Source organism: Gouania willdenowi, chromosome 19, assembly GCF_900634775.1.
Source record: "Gouania willdenowi chromosome 19, fGouWil2.1, whole genome shotgun sequence".
NCBI classification, from domain to species: Eukaryota; Metazoa; Chordata; class Actinopteri; order Blenniiformes; family Gobiesocidae; genus Gouania; species Gouania willdenowi.
This window is the reverse complement of record NC_041062.1, coordinates 1,468,289-1,489,026: the sequence shown is the minus strand read 5'-3', so window position 1 is coordinate 1,489,026 and position 20,738 is coordinate 1,468,289. Positions and strand designations below refer to the sequence as shown.

Below are 20,738 nucleotides of genomic sequence, written 5' to 3'. Positions count from 1 at the left end.
TAATACGCAAATTGACCCAAAGACACAAAACCATGTCAAAAGTGAAAATAACAAGAAATACACATAATTTGGACACGAATATATAACATTACTCGAGGCGTACTAATAGATGACAAAGTACTCAAAAACAAAAAAACATACAAAATTAGGAGAAAAAAAAAACCCTGATAAAATTACACTAAAAAACTGCAATATTTTGTTCTTTCCTGTAATAATGTTAAGATTATTCCATATTTTATCAGACAAACACATTTTTGTGGCCCCTGGTGTGATAAAAGTTGCCCTAGATCTAAAAACAAACAAAATAAATGTCCTTTAATTTTGTGTAATAAAGACGAAGCAGGGTTGGGGTCAATTTCATTGTTCAGTTACGATTACAGCATTATTTTTTTACCCCCAGAAAGTCAATTACAATTACGTTCTCAATTACTAAAGTTAAATTCCAATTAATCATAATTACATAGACTGAAATAAATAAACGTTAACCTTCCTCTTGTGTTAGCTTTCTGTTAGCATCTCTAATGCTAACGGGTCCTAAATCAGCTGTAAAATACATTAAAAACTAATATATATCACATTTATTTCCTATCTATTGATTACCTTGTTAGGCTTCAGAATCAATGAAAATATAGGTTTTTAATATTTTTTTTAAATGGTAAAATGTGTGAAAGCTTGATATGAAACATATTTTAATAATTGTTAACTACATATGTGTAGAACTGTACATAGAACTGTAACGTGGTTCCCTAGTTTTGCATTGAATTATAAATGACAATTTTTATAGAATTTTCATGGCAATTACAAAGTCAATCATCTAAACTCAATTACAATTTAATTACGTTTATGACAGTAACATATTTTTAAAATTACAATTACAGCTATAATTACGCCACAATTGTATTTAATTATCAATTACGTGATTACAATTAAACTGAGCCCAAACCTGAACATGAAGGTTAACTTTTTTTCTGTTATTTACTTTCTGACATGGGCGGGGCCAAAGGGGTGGCCCCTGAAATCTGATTGGTCACCCCAAGTGCCACCCCATTAACAAAAGACAACTGATGGCTTGAATTTTGTTTTTGTTTTTTTTGTTAAAACAGTGATAAATCTACAACCTTAACTAATATACTGTATATATATATATATGTGTGTGTGTGTGTGTGTGTTTTGTTAGGATAATTTTTTTTTTTTTCTTTTAAAATAAATAGTCATGCATTCATCACTTTAATTTAATCACATGGAGTTTTAAACCTTGATAGGAACTAATTGATCCACAGGTTGCAGACCCCTGATTTATATAGACATTTAGTGTCTGTGTCTGTGTCCCTACAGTGGCCCCCTAACCAAGATTTCCTCGACCCGCCCCTGCTTTGTGAGGATAAAAAATAATAATAATTGTAATTTAATTGTAATTGAAAAAAAAATGTATTTGCATTATGATTGAACATGAGTAAATGAAAAAGTAATTGTAACTGAAAAATGTAATTGACCCTAACCCTGGTTGGAAGTAGTGGTGGTGGGGGGGGGGGGGGGGGGGGGGGTTAGAAAGGAAAGAAGCTGTTCCTCTTGGATCATCACTGGACGTGTTAATGGGGGGTGTTGGGGGGGGGGGGGGGGGGGAGTGAAATTGACAATATCATTGTAAGAGAGCTGCACTAAAGGGGCGACGGTCCGCTGCACTACACCGAAGTAGGGATGTCTAGAGTGGGAGAGGAGACGAAGGGGGAGGGTACCACTTTGTCACAGGCTGCTATGTAGATTAACCTTTCGATTAGTTGTTATCAGGTCCTCTTCATGTCTCCATGTCTTCATCCCTTCTTTGCCTTTAACACATCATCACATCCAAACTAAACCGCTTCTTCTCGGATACGTCGCCACGCATTTATCCTTCGACGTTTCCCCCGAGCATGAAGAAATCTATCCGACAGGAGGAAAACTTAGGAGAGGTAAATCACCACCGCATCTTTTTTTATATAAATATATATTAATCTACCCTCCTCTTCTGTTTAATCTTGCATGGAACTATTTCCTCTTGATTGAATCACATCGGTAGGTGTGTTAACATGTTATTATTAACCAAACCCTGAGCTGGTTAGTGTGTGTGTGTGTGTGTGTGTGTGTGTTTTCTTAAATATGGATGCGATGCTTGTTCTCTTCGTGTTAACTTGTATTCCCTGCTGAACACCGTTTCCCCTCCGGGGGTTTTAGTCTGTGTTCTGTTCGATATTTGATAGTTAATAATGGTGATAAAAGAGGTCACAACACCGTCGGGGCGGGTGGGATTTCTCATGCGGACGTGCACTTGAGTACTTGAAAAAAACGTGTTAAATTGCATTTTTTATTTATTTTTTTAAATGTTTATTAATGCGATATATTGGAGGAATTACAGCTTCTCTCAAGAGGGAGGAAACGGCAATGATTGCCTACAGGAGTCTTTAACATCCAAAGAGAAATTAATCAAATTATTATTAAATAAAAAATAATGATAATAATGAATAAGGTTGGATTGTTTCTGTAAACACATGATAGCTTCACCAAACAGCCAATTAAACTCTAAAAACGATCCCAAATCACTTTAAAGTGTAACCAACTGTTTCAAGAAGGAATGTTTAGTAAAGGTGGGCCGGCGTTAAACGTTTCATAAAGAGGTTAAATATTCATCTCGTTTATGTATCCTTCCGCCAGATTACGCGTGTCATCGTGTTTTTATCACTTAATAACTTAATAACAACCTCCCGTGTGTCGCCGGGAGCGATGTGTTTGGATATTACGAGTGTTTAGAGGTGGATGATATCAATCATCACTGGGGGGCCACCTTAAAAGGCGGGTCAATAGAGTTTAAGTGACACATCACACAGCCAGTGCCGTGGCTCTGCGCGTGAGCTCATGCATAATGATTGACATGTGCTTTATCAAACCAGAAATCGGATCCAGTCTTTTACAGCCAATATTGAAGTTGCTAGGGAGGGCACATTAGTGTAAGGTAAGGTTTAATGAGACTCCATTGGATTGTAATCAGCGTCATGTCGGATTCGCGTAAACTGCTACATTGTAACAAAATGGCGACGGTGTTTAGGTGACATCAGTGAAATGCTGGCAAACACTTGTCATTTATCTGCTCAACTCGGCGTAACTCAAGCGGCGGGGTTTGTTACGCACTTAGCACTTGGCTTTTTAAGACGACGGATGACTTTAATGGCAGCTGTCACAAAGTGAGTGTTGGTTGTTTTGTGTTGGGTTTTTTTTTTTTTTTTTTTTGTCTTTTTTTACGTGTTACAACTCACGGTTAAACTTTTACATCTTAGCTCATTTCTGTGTTGTTGTTTTTTACTGTCAGCTGGAGTGTGTTACACAACAAAACACCGACATTGGTGTCTGGGAGAATGTCTCCCGCACAATTACATGCAAGATTTGTAATTTTTGTTTTTTTTATGTCAGAAAAAAATAAAATAAAACCGCTAAACGTGTTGTTATTAATCAAGAAGTCGCTGGAAGTTTCTATAATGCCCTGGTCACGATGTGTAAACTTGCTACTTGTAGGAAATGTTCTTTAAAATGGGCATGTGGTTTGCTATGGGGGGGATTATGGTGTCAGACTATGGATTAAGTCACTGTGATTTCTCTAGCAGCCATGACAGCGTCTGCATCTGTTTTGATCCATCATCTCTATCTATCTCTATCTCATGTTATAGCTACATGACTTTGCTTTTCTAAACCATTACCATGCTGTTTATCACATGCTATCAGAGATGTAAAGAGTACTGATATATCTTATACTTAAGTAGAAGTACTGTTACTTGGTTGAAATAGTTCTCAAGTAAAAGTATGAGTAAGTCATACACAAAACACTCAAGTACATGTTAAAAAGTAGATAAATGAAATAGTATTTTTGCTAACAAAATGTTGCCAAGGGTCTTTTGCATACAGTAAACATCTCATGTATGAACTTAAAAAGGAAGAAACCAAATCTTGCTCAATTGGAACGTATTTTATTTCCCACAGTATAAAAAAAACGGTTTGTCAAAATGTGCAATTCTTAAAAAAAAAAAAAAAAAAAAAAAAAAAAAAATGAAATAACACCAATTCATTCAATTCAAAATAAAGAAAATGATGATGCTCTTAAGTATAGCTACATTTATGAACTCTAAAACAGTGCCATGTGGGTAACAATATCCTGAACCCAAAAAAGTGGCAGGGTTTTGATCAGAAATAGTGACTAACATATGGATTATGTTCAATGAGACCATAAAAAGGAAATAAAAATACAAACACAAAAATAATAATTTGCTCATTAACAGGTGGGTGTAGAAATGTAACTAATTATTTCTTTTAAAACGTACTTAAGGGAAATATACTCAAAAAGTACAAGCACCCACCTAGGCATAAAAGCAACTCAATTACAGTAATGTGAGTACTTGTAATTCATTACTTTCTCCTCTGCACGCTATATAATAAACTATTATGGCTACATGTGACTTTTAACTCTTAATAAATGTGATTAATTATTCTTTCTTTGTTTCCCTTGTAGATCTGATCGTGGATTTTCATAAATCAATCTGCAGACCAGCTGTAAACACCATTGTGGGATTATTATTTAGTGCAAATTATTTCTCAACTTCCCAGTCCGTCCACTTCAGGACTGAGTGGATGCTGTTGTGGAAACGTTACTTTTTGGCTCCGTTAAGGATGTGGATGTATCGAGTTTTTGGCAGCAGAAAGTGGGAATCTTTATGGATCGCTCTTTTGTGAGGCTAATTCTTCGACCATGGTAAAGCTCGCAAACCCTCTGTACACGGAGTGGATTCTCGAGGCAATACAGAAAATCAAAAGACAGAAGCAGAGGCCCTCCGAGGAGAGGATCTGTCATGCCGTGGCCACGTCACACGGACTGGACAAGAAGACCGTCCTTGAGCAGTTGGAATTAAGTGTTTATGATGGCTCTATACTCAAGGTTACCAATAAGGGGAGCACTTCCTACAAGGACCCGGGAAACCCCGGAAGGGTTGGATCAAATTTGCCTGCAAACACATCCGTGCCATCAAAGGAATCTATATGGAATTCAGATGATCTGCGCCATATTGATTGGAATAAAATTCTTAAGAGGGCCATTGAAGACCTGGATGATACCCATGGCTCCTCTTTGAAGAACATCGAGAGGTATTTAAGGAACCAGGACGACCTCTCAAATATAGTTGACAACTCAGCCTTCCGGCACAGGTTGCGACTGGCTGCCAAGCGATCCGTCAGCAATGGGAGGTTGTTGAAAAATGGTCCGCGGTATAAGCTCAGCTTCGGCAGTGCGGAGGGAAGGAACTCCAGGTGTTCGAGTGCTTCCCCATTGGTCCTGTCCTCGGTGACTCTTCTTCCCCATGAGCGAGACCAGGTACTCACACCTTTCACTCTGACCTTTCTTGCACAGCATTGTTTGACCTCTCTCAGGGGAAAAAGTCATGTTTGTGATCAATTCTGTAAAAGTGCTTTTACACCTGTTGCACAACATGTTTACTAGGGCTGGTAGATATATCGAGATTCAAGATATATTGAGTTTTCTATTTTGGCGATATTGAAATTTACAATATCGGATATATATTGCTTTCTCTACTTCTCAAAACAGCATGAAAAGCTCAGTTTGCTGGATTGCTGATTATGTCCTAACCCAGTTCTACCACTAAACAAGCCACACTACAGAACTCACTCACACGTGCTGTCCCTTAGAGGAGAAAAGACAAAAAGTGGAACATATTGTGCAGCTGTTTGTTAATAAATTAATAAATTTAAACCAGAATTGTCTTTTTGGTCAGACGTCATTTTAATCGAAATTATTGAGATTTATGTCGTATATCACCATTTTGAGAAAAAATATTGAAATATGAGTTTTATTCCATATCGCCCAGCCCTAATGTTTACAAATATTAAAGTTGATGACATGAAGGTGGAAGGATCGCGGTCTGGCCTTTCACAAAGGGTCAGGGATGTAGGCATATGAACGGCTTGAGCCGCTCCAAAGTAGCTGTGTACATTAGTAGTTTTCATGTTTTACCACCTGAAAGGATGAGCCGAGCAAATGCCGCGGTCAGTACGCACTACCACCGCTCTCAAACACACACACATGTTTCTGCTGTTCATAGCCTACCTGAAGCTGCCGTGCACCGGTCCGTCATGGACCACTACTTGTTTAAAGACCAGACACCCCACAAAGTGAACTAGTCCAAGATCCTCCGTTTGATCCACCCAAAGTTCCCACAAACACGTTGACAGAGATCCACGCTGCTAGCAACAGTAATGAACTGGAAACTGGACTAAAGCTAACTAAGCTAAGCTAACCCACCGACACACAGGACTGGGCTAAGAGCTAAAAAGTACATGGCTTACTTTCATCAAACCACAAAGAACCACTGGTTTACTTATGGTAAGATTTAACACATGTATGGAAGGATAAAAGCTAACATGACACAAATACATGTTTAGCCTTAAACTAATGTTATATTTCACGTGTTCACAGACAAAGCTGGTCCCATTAGACAGTAATGTAACTGTTGTGGTTATTTCACCTAAATATCCTGTCAGTACTAGGGCTGTCCCATCCGATATTGATATTGGATATCGGCCCGATAGCCAATAAATGAATATCGGATTTTATCGGTCTGCATCTAAAATCCCTGATATATATTATATTATATTTATTCAATTGTAGAATACTGTAAATATTATGTTGAAGGTTAAAATGTGTGTAACCAAATGGTTAATAATAAATGGGTCTGTTTTTCTCATCCCTACTGTTGCTGACTATTGTTCTCTGTTTGACTAACATCACATGATCAAGGCTTTTCTAACACTCCACACTATAAAATAAGTCATAAAAGTATGTATGATTCGTGCTGATATTGTATGAGACAATACGCAAGGCTGCAATATCGGTATCGTATCGCAAGTGAAAAAGTTGTATTGGGACATCTCTAGTTAGTACTGCTCTCAGTAATTAATGATTAGATAATCAAGCTTGATCTGGTTTAATTATAGGAAATCAGAGAAATGTTTATTGACAATAACTTTATGTGACGTATTATCAGATATGAAATAAACTACATTCAGCATCAGTGGATTATATTGAACAGTAAAAACACTAATAGCTATATTTCCTTTTCATGTGCTTTTTTTTTTTAAGAAAATAATTTAACTATAAATTAGGAGATGAATGCCACAATTGCCCCCATAATATGCATTGCACATTTTCTTTGATTAGGCATTTAATGTCTATTTGTACTTTAAAGTTTATTTTTTAATGAGGTTTTTTTCCACAGTTTTGTTGACCTCTTTTTAAATGTTAAAGATTACGTTTAAAATAAAAGTATTTGAATTTCGCCTTTTTTCTTACGGCCCTTATTTTGAATAGGTTAAAATAAACAAATCAATAATTATATATCGACCGATATGAAACACTTCAATCGTGATACACTTTTCAGGCATATCGCCCAGCCCTAGTATATCGCTATTTTGAGGAAAAAATATCAAGATATGAGTGTTGGTTCATATCGCCCAGCCCTAGGAAAAAGTCACATTTGTGATGAATTCTATAAAACTACTTTAACACCAGCGGTTACACAACATGTTCACAATCATTAAAGATGATGATATGAAGGCGGAAGGATAGCGGTCTGGCCTTTCACAGAGGGGAATGTGTTTGCAGAAATGTAAAGATTGTGGTTTAAACATAGTCACAGGGCAGAAAGAGTTCACTTGAAGTGGATCCCCTCTGGACCGTCTGTGTTTTGGTCTCCATGAAAAGATACTCAAAAAGTCATGCTGACAGTGTCTTAGTTATGTAACCCTATATCCTAATGACCTTAAAGGAAGTGACTCGTGGTGGAAAGTATTGATGATGGGAGTTGTAGTATTTTATCAGTGCAATGCGTATACAAGGACGTGAGGCATGTTTTTGAAGGAAAGGGAAAGAATAAAGATAAGCACGAGCTGCTGTTATGACCTTTATGCTGAGATGATGGCCCAGGCAGGAAATAAAAACCATGTAAACAAACTCCTGGGTTGCACGCTTTCCGCTGCTTTCCTCAGAGGTAGTTTACAATAGGCAGATTGAGTCATGTGACCCAAATGCAAAAAGAATATTTTCTTTACAAAATCACTTTACATGCGACATGTTCTTATCTTAAGTTTGGAAGTTGTTACGTACATTGTAAGTTTATCCACAAATGAACAGGAATGAGGTTTTTATTTATGTACAATGCTTTGGGGACGTCACCCTACTTTTCACTGCGAATAATCAGCAAGAAACACCTTGATCCTGCAGCCACAACTGTGATGGTGTCTGTGGTCAGGCCAAGAGTGAAACTGAGAAGTGTTTGGAGACACGGTGTCCTGCGAGGGTTCTCGGAGCCAAGAAAGGCCTCCTGTTTTCCATTGGAACGTTTTAACCTACTGCTCGAGGCCTTATGACATCAACTCGCCTACACTAGGTTTATCGTTGACTTCAAAGGATGAGACATCTCTGCCAGTTTGGTTTTTAACGTGTGAGTATTGAGGACAAGAGATACGTTGAGGTAAAAAAAAAAACCAAAAGAAAAAGAGCAGTCTTGGTTTTGTGTTTATTAGATTCTCAGAAGACTCTGGCAGTAACAAAGGCAAGGAATGAGAGGTTTTTTTTTTTCCTTTCCTTGCTGTGTTATGCAACCACTTGAGCTCTCGCTCTCTTTCTCAGCAGCAGTGCTCTAATAGGACCCCACCCCCTCACTCAGGACAGCCTGCTCTTTTGAAGCTGCATAATTTCCTGTAATGTACTTAATTTAGACTCCCTAAGTAAATCATCAGTATCCCCTCAGCTGTGTTTGTTTCTCCATTCTCACATTTTATAGGATGTACAGCATGTAAATTACTTGAGTCAGAGTACAATCTTGACAGTAGTTTATTGTAGGGCCAACAAACAGACAAAATAATACATTCAGACATTTTTTATTTTTGGATTGTGAAATAAAACCAGAGCACTCAGAGATTAGAGCTGGGTATCACGGCCAGTTTCCTTAATCGATTCGATTTTGATTATTAGGGTTTCGAATAGATTAATCATGATTCAATACAGTAATGATTTATTTTTCTAATTTTACTTGGATATCATGCATATTGTCAGAGAAAAAGCTGTTAGTATGAATCCTCTAAATTGTGAATTATTAGAAATATCAATATTTATGTAGACAAATCACTACAATGCAGTCACAAATATGAAAGTTCTTTATTTTCTGTTTGGTCCATAAACAATAAAATAGAAAAAATATATTTGTTCAGTGTTAGACAAGCAGTACTGGTTATAGCTAGTTATTAAAGTAATAACTTACTTACTTACTTCAATTTTTGTAAACAAACATCTAAGGGAACAGTGTTTCTGGAACACTGAGGTAATGAAGTGCAAAGTTTGACAGTTTGGACATAATGCAGAGTTCTCACCAGTCATTTTTCACAGCATAGGGAGATCATGCGAAATGTATAACTCTCAGAAGGTCAAAGTCAGTAAAGTAAAGCTAAAGTTGTTTTTTTAATTGTTGTTCTAGCCTTACTTTAAAGCTAAAAGTTATTTGTTGAATTGGTGAAGGGTCATGATGAATGTAGTTAGAGTTTATTTTATTAAGTCATGCTTGGTATAGGTCCTCCACTATTAAATACTCACACACACTCTATAGACAAGAAATAACATTTTATTCAAAAAAATGATGCCAAGATGTGCCTTTCAAATTTTAATGAGGTATTATGTGGGACCTGCAGTAATATTGGAACAAACACACACGCGCCGAGGACGTACGGGCGTAAATCTTTGTAAATAAAAGCTGCGATAGCCTCTGTTATTTTTATGGCATGCAGAGACTCAGGAGGTAGTTGTAGTGATTTTGTCAGATTCTTCTGTGTGAACCAGGGCGCCGTGTCGGAGACGGACTATAGCGCTTCAGAGTGCTACTTCATTAAGTGGTTTTTGAGATTTGTACTATTTCTACAGTACCTCACTTCCGAAAAGCTTAACTTTTATCAAACTTGCATGTGTCTTTATTTTTTAAAAGCCAAAATAGTTCCAAACTTCTGACTTACCCAGTGGAGTACCGTCTGCGTCCGCCATGTTTACACTGAAAGCACACCGCGTTGCGCTGCTATCATGAGAATACTAGGGTTTAAGTAAAAAATTAAAATAACATTAATATCGATTTCAGCACCTTTGGATCAATTTTTATGAATATTAATAAAATCAATATTTTTACTCAGCGATACCAGAGTAAAACAACAACATACCTTTAGAGGATTGTAACTTCCAATTTCCTGTAACAGGAGTTAACGTGGACTGTAGCAGTTTTAATAGTTTAAAATGTGAAAGAAATACCTCTTTGATTGTATTTCATTTTCACTTTTCAGCAGCTTTCTTGTTTTCAAACTGAGGGAAATTAACTAATCATAACCGATTTCTAAAAACAAGTTCATCTGCTTTTGTGTTCAGATTATTTGATCTTCCCCTTTTCGTATCAATGGCATCAATTTATCATCTTCAACACTTGCCTCACTCAGTGTTTCCCCTGCTATAATTTTGGTTTGGGCTTCCGCGACGAGTGCCTGATCAGAAAAGAAGTCATTTAAGGTTAACTTTCCAATAAAACGGTCCCGTAATTGTACTGTTTTATTTACTTTCTTAAGGTGCTTTTGATGTGTTGCGGATGCCAACTTTCTGTTTTTTTTTTTTTTTTTTTTTTCATATAATTGCAAAATTAACAAGCTTGAGGAAAAAACAAACTGGTTCAAACTAATAAAAGCCAGACACCCGTGCTTTCCAAGACAGAATCACACAAGAACTAACTTTGTTCCTGCGAGGGTGGGATGAGGTAATGTAATGGTGTGGTTTCATAAGCTGCTGCTATGAAACAAAAGACAAGATTAACTACCGGTACTTTGTTGTCAAATTGAAAGGTGGCTGCTAGAGCACTAAAATTAGGGGCGTCCTGACACAACATTTTACTTCTGATATGATACCAATGTTGCACCCTTGCTTATTGGCCAATATTGATCCGTTGCGATATCATCACTAGAGCTTCTATGTTTTATTTTTATTCAAGAAAGTTGGATGACTGATGAGTCACCTGGAACAGAATGTACAAAGTTAATAAATACATGACATATCTATCTAATGACAGATCAGACATACTTTTATTATTTAATTTGTAGCATGGAATGTTAGAATGTGATATTACTTCAGTACTGTAGGTATTAGAGCTGAGTATTATGGCCAGTTTCCTTTCAAGATCAATTAAATGGTTTTTTATTTTTACCCAGCTCTAGTAGGTATGAGGAAAAACTGACCCATTTATTATCAACCAATGGGTTACATACATTTAAACCTTAAACATAAGAATATTCTACAATTGAATAAGATGAGTTTATAAAATAGTTTAGAAGACCCCAAAAAATAATCTCAATAAAAACAACATACATTATATTGTAGATTTTAGATGCAGACCGATACAACCTGAAAGATAGATTTTTCCTCATATCCGACCGATATCAATATTGTATCAGGAGACTTTTAACTAAGATATCTAATATCTCTTAAACCATGTAATAATGCAAAGCTTTTTCCAACTATATGTTTTGTTCTCCAAAATTCTCAGACTTTAGTCCACTGAAACTCTGAAGAGTTTTCACGGTTATAGTAATAATACCAACACTTTATTCCATTTTTGTCAATTGCTGACTCAGAGATCTACTGCTGTACACCCAGGGGAAACGCTGCATATAACCTACTTTAAGGGAGAAAAAGCAGGTTACCCATTGGGCAGACCAATGATCTATTGTCTGCCTAAAACACAAAATTAGAGCAATCCCGAGTGCAAATACACTTTTACTTCCATGGTCGGTTTAGTAACTCCAGTTAACCTTTCAAACATAGTTTTTAGTCCGTGAAAGGAAAACTGAAGTACCCATAATAAAAAAAAAAAAAACACTGACGTACATTTCAGAAGTGCAAACTTTGCATAGAAAGACTGCTAAAACCTACAACCTTCTAGCTGTGACGGAGAATTGCTAATCACCTCCCTACTGAGCCACATAATCATTTCATTTCTTTATTCTATTATCTCTGCTTCAAGTGAATATCATTTGATCCTCTTAGCAACCGGTGACCGACCAATGACCCTCGTGTTTTGGTTAGGCAGGCACTCACTGTGTTCTCATCACTGGATAACATTACGTCTCAAAACTTTAAGAAAACATTATCTATGATCTCTTTTCTATTTCATAAGGCTTTGATACAGTCTGCCAAACTCCAGAGATGTGCAAATAAAAGTTGTTTAAAATATGATACATTTGTGTGAAGATCATCCAGCTCGATTAGCAAAGCTTTCCATCTCATTGGAAAAATACACTCGTTTGCCATAAGCAATATTTAATTCATCATTTAAAAGCCGCAATGTCCACGATTGCAGCTGTGTGAGAAGCAGCTTGATTGTAACGCCATTGTCTCGTTTTATACGTGGAGTTTTAAATAGTCATCATTATCATCATCATCCATGTGGCAACAAAGTGACTATAACTGTCACTATAAGTGATAAAACCATTAACAACGACCAAGCTGCTCTTTGGTTCATTGCTGATGGTGTGACACGTTGAGTTGGTGCCCTTTTTATCCATAAATGGATAAAAAAAAGAGGAACATCTGTATGAATATAGCTCAAGGTCAGGAGGAGGTCAGAGGATCCTAATGTGGTTGAGGTTAGGGTGTTGATTGATATCATAGAAGCTAAGAGCTAACTCTGGTTTTCCCAGAATGCCGTTCGCTGCACGAGTCAATTGGCGAGACCTCAGCGCGGAGCTGACGATGAGGTGAGTTATTTATGATTGCGTGCTGTAAGTGTTATTTTCCATAGGAATGTTGGCTCCTCTGCAGGCCTTTTGTACATTATTTCATTTTTACAAGAAAAAAACATTATATAAGCCATGTTGCATCTGTCTGTGTTTAGTCTGGGCTTCATTTCAGCCTCTCATTTAGTAGCTTTTCTGCTGGCTGCTGTTTAAATTAATGACACCAACTATTCCTCTTCTCCCTCTGAAGTCGGCCTCTCTTCATTTCGAATGATCAATGAGGAAATCCTCTTAAACCTTGAGCTCATATTTTTTTTTTTTTTTACTTCTGAACTTAAACTGTAAGCCTTTTAAATGAGTGTTTGTTCTGGGACTTGCAACATTTACGGTGGATCATGGCTGTAACATTGAGAGCATGTTTTATTATTGAGGTAATTTGATTACATGCTGGTTAATCCTTTCAGACTGGAGTGCAAGCTTTAAGAATTGGATTAAGCCCTTAAACTATGATTACCAGATCACTTACCCATTCAGATGTAATGGATAATAAAGGAGGTGGATCTCAGATGTACATATCTGAGTATGACGCTCATTCCTTATTAATTTCCAGTCTGTGAGAACTATATATCCTACCTCTGAGCTTCTCCTTCCTTTCAATCATTTTATTCTATTAGTTTTGAGTCCCTTTGCTGTTATTTTTCTTTGTTATGCTACAGTGATCAAAAACAATCCTGCACCAAAACAAATAGAGTTGAAGAAACTGGTGCCTGGCTCATTCCTTTTCTTTAAACAGTTTCTCTTTGTGTGTGTTCCTTTGCAGCTTCGGGTCGACCCCATCCCTATATGCAGTTTCTGCCTCGGCACGAAAGAGTCAAATCGGGACAAGCGACCTGAGGAACTGCTGTCCTGTGCAGACTGTGGGAGCAGTGGTGAGTGACCCCGTGTAACACTGGATTTGTTGAACGTTCCCATAGTTGTAGTGTGATGTAAACAAGAGAGGGATGGGAGAAGCTCTGGACCAGGAATGTAAGCATATAGGAGGTGCAAAGAAAGGGCGTTTGTATAGTGTTCATTACACTATTATTGGCATAATGACGATATATACTTTTATTGCTCATTTTATTATATGTAAATCTTATGTCATGAAAACGAAAAGCATAGATACAAAGTTTCTTAATGCTCTCTCTCATCTAATATGCTCATAAAGACCCGTGTAACATTAATACAGTATGGCTCCAACAGCAGATGACATCTCCATTTATTTTTTTACACCGAGGTCTAAACCATATATTTATATATAAACCCAATATATAGAACTGATCAGAATTAAGAAATATAGATGTTCCTATACAGCTTTTTTACTTCCGATACGATACGGATATTGCAACCTATCGATATTGATTCGATAACATATTGGCCTGAATCATACTGTACCTACTTTTATTACATATTTTGTATGAGAAAAACTGAGCCATTTATTATTAACAAATGGGTTACATATATTTTAACACAAGATTGTTCTACAATTGAATACAAGCAATAAGAAAATGAAACAAAAGACCATGTCAAATAATCTCAATAAATCCAATAAAAATGAATATATTTTATACTGGAGATTTTAGATGCAGGCTAAATACGCTCAGGACACCCTTGTTTAGCAAATACCTCTGTAGGTGTCTAGTTCTACTTATGTAACCAGGGCTATTTAAAAAGTGTTAACACTATTTGTAAACATGCACTGCATCTGCCATGTTTTACAATAAAACTCTTAATGCACGTTATTGGTATCCAACAATCATCAAACTGCCAAAATGCTGCTGATGAACCTGGAGTGTGTTCCAAGAGCATGTTGATGCTGTAAATAGACGATACGTGATTGGCTGCTTGAATCCAAGGCCATAGCAAACCGAGGAAGTTAATTCCAATCCATTTTAGAGGACTGTGCATTTGTTATAGAATTTAATTTTGATAGCTGTTTTTTCATTTGGCTGCATGTGAATTCTGTAAATGTTTTAGTAACACATTAAGTGTAGCGCTACAATATGTAGAATAATCAGCTTTGATCGTGGTTTTCTTTTCTTCAAGTTTTGCTGACTTCAGTAAAGTCCCATCATTTTACTTAATTCACACTTAATTTTTAAAAAAAGGGAAGTGCTGGCCCAGTGCATGGTGACTAGAGGTTGCTGGTTCATATCCCAGGACTGTGAGGAGAACTAGGAAATGTTGTAAAAGCTACTATGTCACCTGCTCCTAAATGTTCCCCTGCCACTGCAGAGGCCACAGACGAAACCTAAATGAACTTGCTCTACATGTTAGTGGTATTTCTTCAAATTTAACTAAAAAAGTATGGTACTTTTGTGTGTTAAATCTTCATATTAAGTGAAAGCAGATATAATTTAAAGGGGACATATTATGCTATTTTTCACCCATCTCCATTTTTTCTAAGAACCCCAAAAACATAGTATTTGAGGTTTATTTTCCCAAACTCGCCTGTTTTCCAGAGTTTTGACCCGCTGAAAAGTGGCTTTCTGAGCACTTCTAAAAATCGGGCTGTTTAGGGGCCTACTTATGCATATTCATGACGTTGGCGTGTCTATAGATGCTGACTTTCATGCTCTTTTACAAGGAAGATCAGTGATCACCAAAGTGATTTTATTTTTGCTACCCACACACTGTTACAGTAAAACACATGGCTATTTAAGCGGCTATTGTTATTGTGAGCCCGTCTCAGAGCTTCAGGGTCCGTATTTGTCCAGCAGCAGCAGCACTCATTCAAACTGTGTTCAGCTGCTAAGTCACTTTCTTCTCCTTCTCTGCTCTTCTATCGACAGGAATAGTGCATTTAAGGTGATAATCATTTGTTTTGTCCAACTGCTGCGTTGCATTGTGTCACAAACATGTCAGATTTGCGATACGAGGCGATATAACAGGTACTAAAAATGTGTCTGCTCCCTGGACCTACACCGAACCACCAGATGCGCTGGAAACCACAAGAGGGGCGTACCCCTCCGCATGAACAAATAGTGCTTACACTACAGTGGCACCAGCAGCAGGCAAGTTCTGTATTTAGTTTTACCGGTAGCCACCACTCCTTTGCTAGCGAGAAAAACAATGTTGGACTTTGGCAAACGTTTTCCTCAGGTTGTGGGGGTGGAGTTACCAGTGGAGGGGAAGGTATTTTCTTTCCGATTTCACTTGTGACATCACAAATGTAGAAAATTTGAAACGGAGCACACAAACGAACAACTGGATGGATTTATTTCATGTTTTGTGTTCCGTGTGGACACTCAAGTAACTTCATCTGTGTTCAAAAAGACTGCAAAAGTGGATTTTTCATAACATATCCCCTTTAAAATATCTGTAAATATACGGTAAAAATGTGTTCCCATTCTATAGTGGTGTATTTGTTACAGCTCTAAGGCCGAAGCTGTAAAGTTAAACCTGTTGTTGGCAAAATATTTTAAAAAAGAATAAATATCAAAATTAATAAAGTATGCCACCCAACTTGTTTAGTTTTTAATCATTGAATTTCAACAAAATGGGAAAGAAATTTAAAATGGTAAAAATTGTGATTCTTCAAAACTCATAACAATGCTATAAAATGTGCAATCACATATTGTCGAATGGTGTTAATAAAGTTCTTTGAATGCATGCCCAATGTTTAGCAAGTCCCCCCAGTTTGGGAACTACGGTCTTATTCCAATGTTTTTAAATCCTTATTAGTGAATCGGGGACATAACAAGGTTTAATTAAAAGTCTTAAGAGGTTCAAATCATATGCAGCGCTAAAAAGGAAGATCCTCCAAGTGACCATTACGATCTGAAATCATTTTCCTCTCTCTCTCTGAGCACTGCACTTACAGCGGATCAAAAGATCAACCTTAGCTCAGTGCAGATTGTTGGCATTTACTTAAATGCTCTTTTGTTTCACACAAAACTGCTAACCCCCGTTAAATTACCTTTTTGCAAAGAGTCACTTATGTTGGAACAATTATTTTAAATGCCGTAAGGAATTGTTCTCATGGTGACATTTTTATAGCTTAAATTTGACTAAGTAGAGTCGAGGTGGTTTTTATTAACCACTCGTAGTGTACACACACACACAAACTGTGCTCTCACTGTAAAACAGCTGTTTTACAACCATGTGAGGGAGCCAGGGTGAGGGAGACGGCGAGCGTTTACATGACTTTCATGGATCGACTTCCATTAGAAAGAGTGCTGCTACTGTTTCTGCCTCATTAAGATCAAATTATCTGTAATTAGCGGCTCAGATGTTTGATCATACTGTTTTAGACACGACTTGTGGTGAGGGGGAGAGTGTCATGGACACACAGGCCTGCCATTATTTCTAATGATGTAATGTGTTACTGTTTAACTTTGCTGAGTAAAGTTAATGATAAACCTGGCTCGTAGCTCGGTGACACATGCTAAAATCTAATCTGCATTTTTGATTGTTTCTGAAGGACATCCGTCATGCCTGAAATTCTCTCCCGAATTAACCTCAAATGTGAAGAGATTACGGTGGCAGTGCATTGAATGCAAAACCTGCAGCTCCTGTCGAATACAGGGGAAAAACGCTGTGAGTAAAAGATCTATTTCCCTGTGTTGATGATCGGTCCTATTTTGTGCATCCCTGAGGATTTGTTGAGATTTGTCGAGCCTCTCTTATGAACAATTTTTTTAAAAGGCTATGAATGACAGTGGGTGTTACATGTGTGCAACTGTGACGCTACTTACACGTGTTTTCTGTATCTTTCAGGATGAAATGCTATTCTGCGATTCATGCGATCGGGGCTTTCACATGGAATGCTGCGATCCTCCGCTTTCAAGAATGCCAAAAGGTGAGGTGTTTACACTGTGTGGTTTCTCTGTTTCCCCCCTCTGCTGTCAATTTAAATCGCCCTTATTTCACAGACGACCGTTTGGGGCTGTCACTCAACACCAAGAGAAGCAGCGGTTGCTTATTAGGAGCTTTGCATGCATATCAAATTATTCAAGAATCCCCAGGGAGATGTGCTATCTCTGGATTACAGTACTGACTCCACAACGAGGCTTGTAATGATGGCACATACACTGTGGTTGGATATTTAGCGAGCAATATTTAGCTCAACAAAATGACATTAATTCTAAATGGCTAGACAGGGAATTGACCCCATGCATTTCCTTTTTGGTTCTTCCTTTTTGCTGAGTAATGGTAGTCATTGAAAGGTTGCAGGGATTCTAGCCAATTGTTGGAATTATTAAAGGATATGTTTCAAATGAAGGCACTGTATGTTCAATTAATTAATGAACTCACCTAAATTGTACCTTGTGTTTGTGGCCACCCTCCAGGAATCTGGATCTGCCAAGTCTGCAGGCCGAAGGAAAACGGCAAGAAGCTGCTGCACAAAAAAGCCGATCAGATCAAACGTCGATATGCAAAGCCAATCGGAAGGCCGAGAAACAAACTCAAACAAAGAATGTAAGCACCAGACGTGACCTGTTGTTCTTTCTGAAACAAAACAGTACAACTAGCTATTACTTTACTATATCTATTATATTTATTACAGTTGATCCATTTTATTCTACATCCTGCTGCTCTAGATATACTCTAGCAAAAATAGCCACAAACAAGTGACAAGTGGCAGGTCATTTGCTTTTGTAACGTAAAAACTATGTGAAGTCCTTGTTCACTCAAAAGGCTCATTACTGTTTGCTGTTACCATGGCAACACAATAGAAGTTGTGGCTCATGCTGGTTTCACAAAGGAAGAACCTGCTATAAGGGGGGGAAGAAACCAGAATCCTTCATTACAATCAATACTTAACTCAAATCTAAGTTGATGTTTATAGTAAACCTTTTGAAGCTCCAAGGGCCTATATTACAAAGCTAGATTTCCTACGAAGCCGGCTAAGGTCTTACAGGGATAAATCACCATGGTACCTTAGGCTGAACACCTTACCTGGTGAGGACCAGGTTTTGTTCTGGATAAGATCTGGCCTCCTGACCATTTAGTTCTCTTAGAAAATGACCTGTCCAATAAAAGGAGGATCATTGTGAATATGATCTGATGTGACGCTGACAGGAGAGAGAATATTTATCCTTTATTTACTGATGACATCCTATAGGAAATATAGAGATTTTTATCTGATGGACTGACCGACTTTAGTCAGCTGATAAAGCCTCGTGTTGGATGCTTTCAGATCAATAAATTAATTCATTCATTTATTACTTAATTCATGTACAGTATTCTGTGGTAATGCAAAAAGCCTCAGTCCTGTAAGATAATATAAAATATAAATATGTTCCACCTTATGATGTAGGCTGATCTGTATGAATGCAGCATCAGAGACACAGACAAGATAAAAGAGAAAGTGAAACTGATCAGTGTCTGTTTATTTTCTGTTTATAATCTCACTAATTTAATCATTAACACTCATCCATTCCTGCATTAATTTCTTTCTGTTTTTACTGCAGCAACAGTGTTGTTTTTGGTCTGAATTATGGATTTTAATTTTTCATATTTTTAAGAAATTATTCCTCAATTGTGACGTAAGTTTATCCATGATTGTGATTGGTCTGACAATGTAATCTCCACCTCTGTCACAGGAGCGCGCACGTAGCCAGGCTGAAATCACTTAGCGAGTTGTGAACAAGATTCGTAGGACAGCTTCTGTCTGACTGACGATGTTTGGTTAGCTAAAGCCCGCTAACGGAGATAAATCCAGGATATAATTATCTAGCTTCATAGTACAGGCCCCAAATGAATGTGACTTTCATAAACCATGTTTGTGTGTTGTTGTTTTTCTACTTGCAGGGCAGTAACCAGTGGGGATGGCTCCATGGTAGCACTTGGAGGAAGGGGGTCACCTGGTAGGGGTCAAAAGATTACCGTCTGTTCCACACCTTCATCTGGTCATGCTGCATCTGTGAAGGACTCCAGAGACAGATTGGCTGTTGCAGACCCTTGTTGTGCGGTCGACGCCACCCAATTCACCACCTCCACCCCCACAACCACCACCACCACCACTCCCTCCCTCACGCCCACCTCCACCCCAGCTACTTTCACTGTAAACAAGAAAACCAAAGGGCTTATTGATGGGCTTTCCAAATTTTTTACTCCTTCGCCCGTGGGCCGTCGTTCGCGAGTTGTAACGGTTGAGGCCCCGGCCAATCAGATAAGCTCTAGAGACAAAAGTCCATCCAAACTTTCCACGCCAACAGAGCCGATTGCCTTCGCTGCTGACACTTCTCATAAGGTAGTAGTAGCTCCTTCGTCCTCTGCGTTTCCTCCCACTCCCACGTTGCGGGGCCTTAGCCCTCCCTCGCAGGTGTCCAGCTGCTCTACTTCTGCTAACTCGCCCCAAAGCTCTTCCAGTCAGTCTAGTGTTCCATCCCTGAGTAGCCTCTGCAATAGCAGCCAACTTAAGGGACTTTTTGACGGACTCTCCCACATTTTCACTACTCAGGAACACACACGGAAAAAGAGACTACCTTGCTACGCGCCGCCTAAGCGCATGCCCCATAAACCGGATTCTTCCCACGCGTCCAAATTGGTGCCCCAGCATCTGGGAAAGAATGACTTTAATAGAAATAGGTTACACTCCACCTCTGCCGGGCTGGGCCGACCCAGAGGACACCCCTTTAAGATGGTCAGCCATTTCAAACGCAACCCTTTTCTTAAAAAGCACAGGAGGCTAGGCAGGCTGAGGTATAAAGTGAGCACTCAGAAGGGGGCCCCCTCACCAGGAAAGGGAGACTTGACAGACGGAAGAATTAAGCCAGAGAATAATAATGGTAAGCAAGGTACAAAAGTCCAGCCAAGATCTCTTTTAAGACACACTTTTAAGCTTCCTCTTTGTTTTTTTTGTTTTTTATATTTTGCAAACTAAGTTTACTCATTTCGCAAAGGCAACACGT

The 20,738-nt window shown here is 38.1% G+C and overlaps 1 protein-coding gene across 6 annotated transcripts in view; it reads left to right on the top strand.

Moving 5' to 3' along the window:
* Nucleotides 1-1,648: 1,648 nt before the first annotated feature.
* kat6b (K(lysine) acetyltransferase 6B) overlaps nucleotides 1,649-20,738 on the top strand; it is a 34,110-nt gene continuing 15,020 nt past the window's right edge. The window contains exons 1-8 of one of the 6 annotated variants that reach the window (XM_028476390.1): nucleotides 1,649-1,949; nucleotides 4,532-5,386; nucleotides 12,805-12,861; nucleotides 13,661-13,769; nucleotides 17,303-17,418; nucleotides 17,599-17,680; nucleotides 18,171-18,300; nucleotides 19,636-20,615. In XM_028476390.1, coding sequence (XP_028332191.1) covers nucleotides 4,769-5,386; nucleotides 12,805-12,861; nucleotides 13,661-13,769; nucleotides 17,303-17,418; nucleotides 17,599-17,680; nucleotides 18,171-18,300; nucleotides 19,636-20,615 — 2,092 coding nt within the window. In that variant the 5' untranslated portion in view covers nucleotides 1,649-1,949; nucleotides 4,532-4,768. Of the gene's footprint in view, nucleotides 1,950-2,963; nucleotides 3,216-4,531; nucleotides 5,387-12,804; nucleotides 12,862-13,660; nucleotides 13,770-17,302; nucleotides 17,419-17,598; nucleotides 17,681-18,170; nucleotides 18,301-19,635; nucleotides 20,616-20,738 lie in introns of those variants that run through there. The other 5 variants (XM_028476391.1, XM_028476389.1, XM_028476394.1 and 2 more) reach the window with 5 other exon arrangements.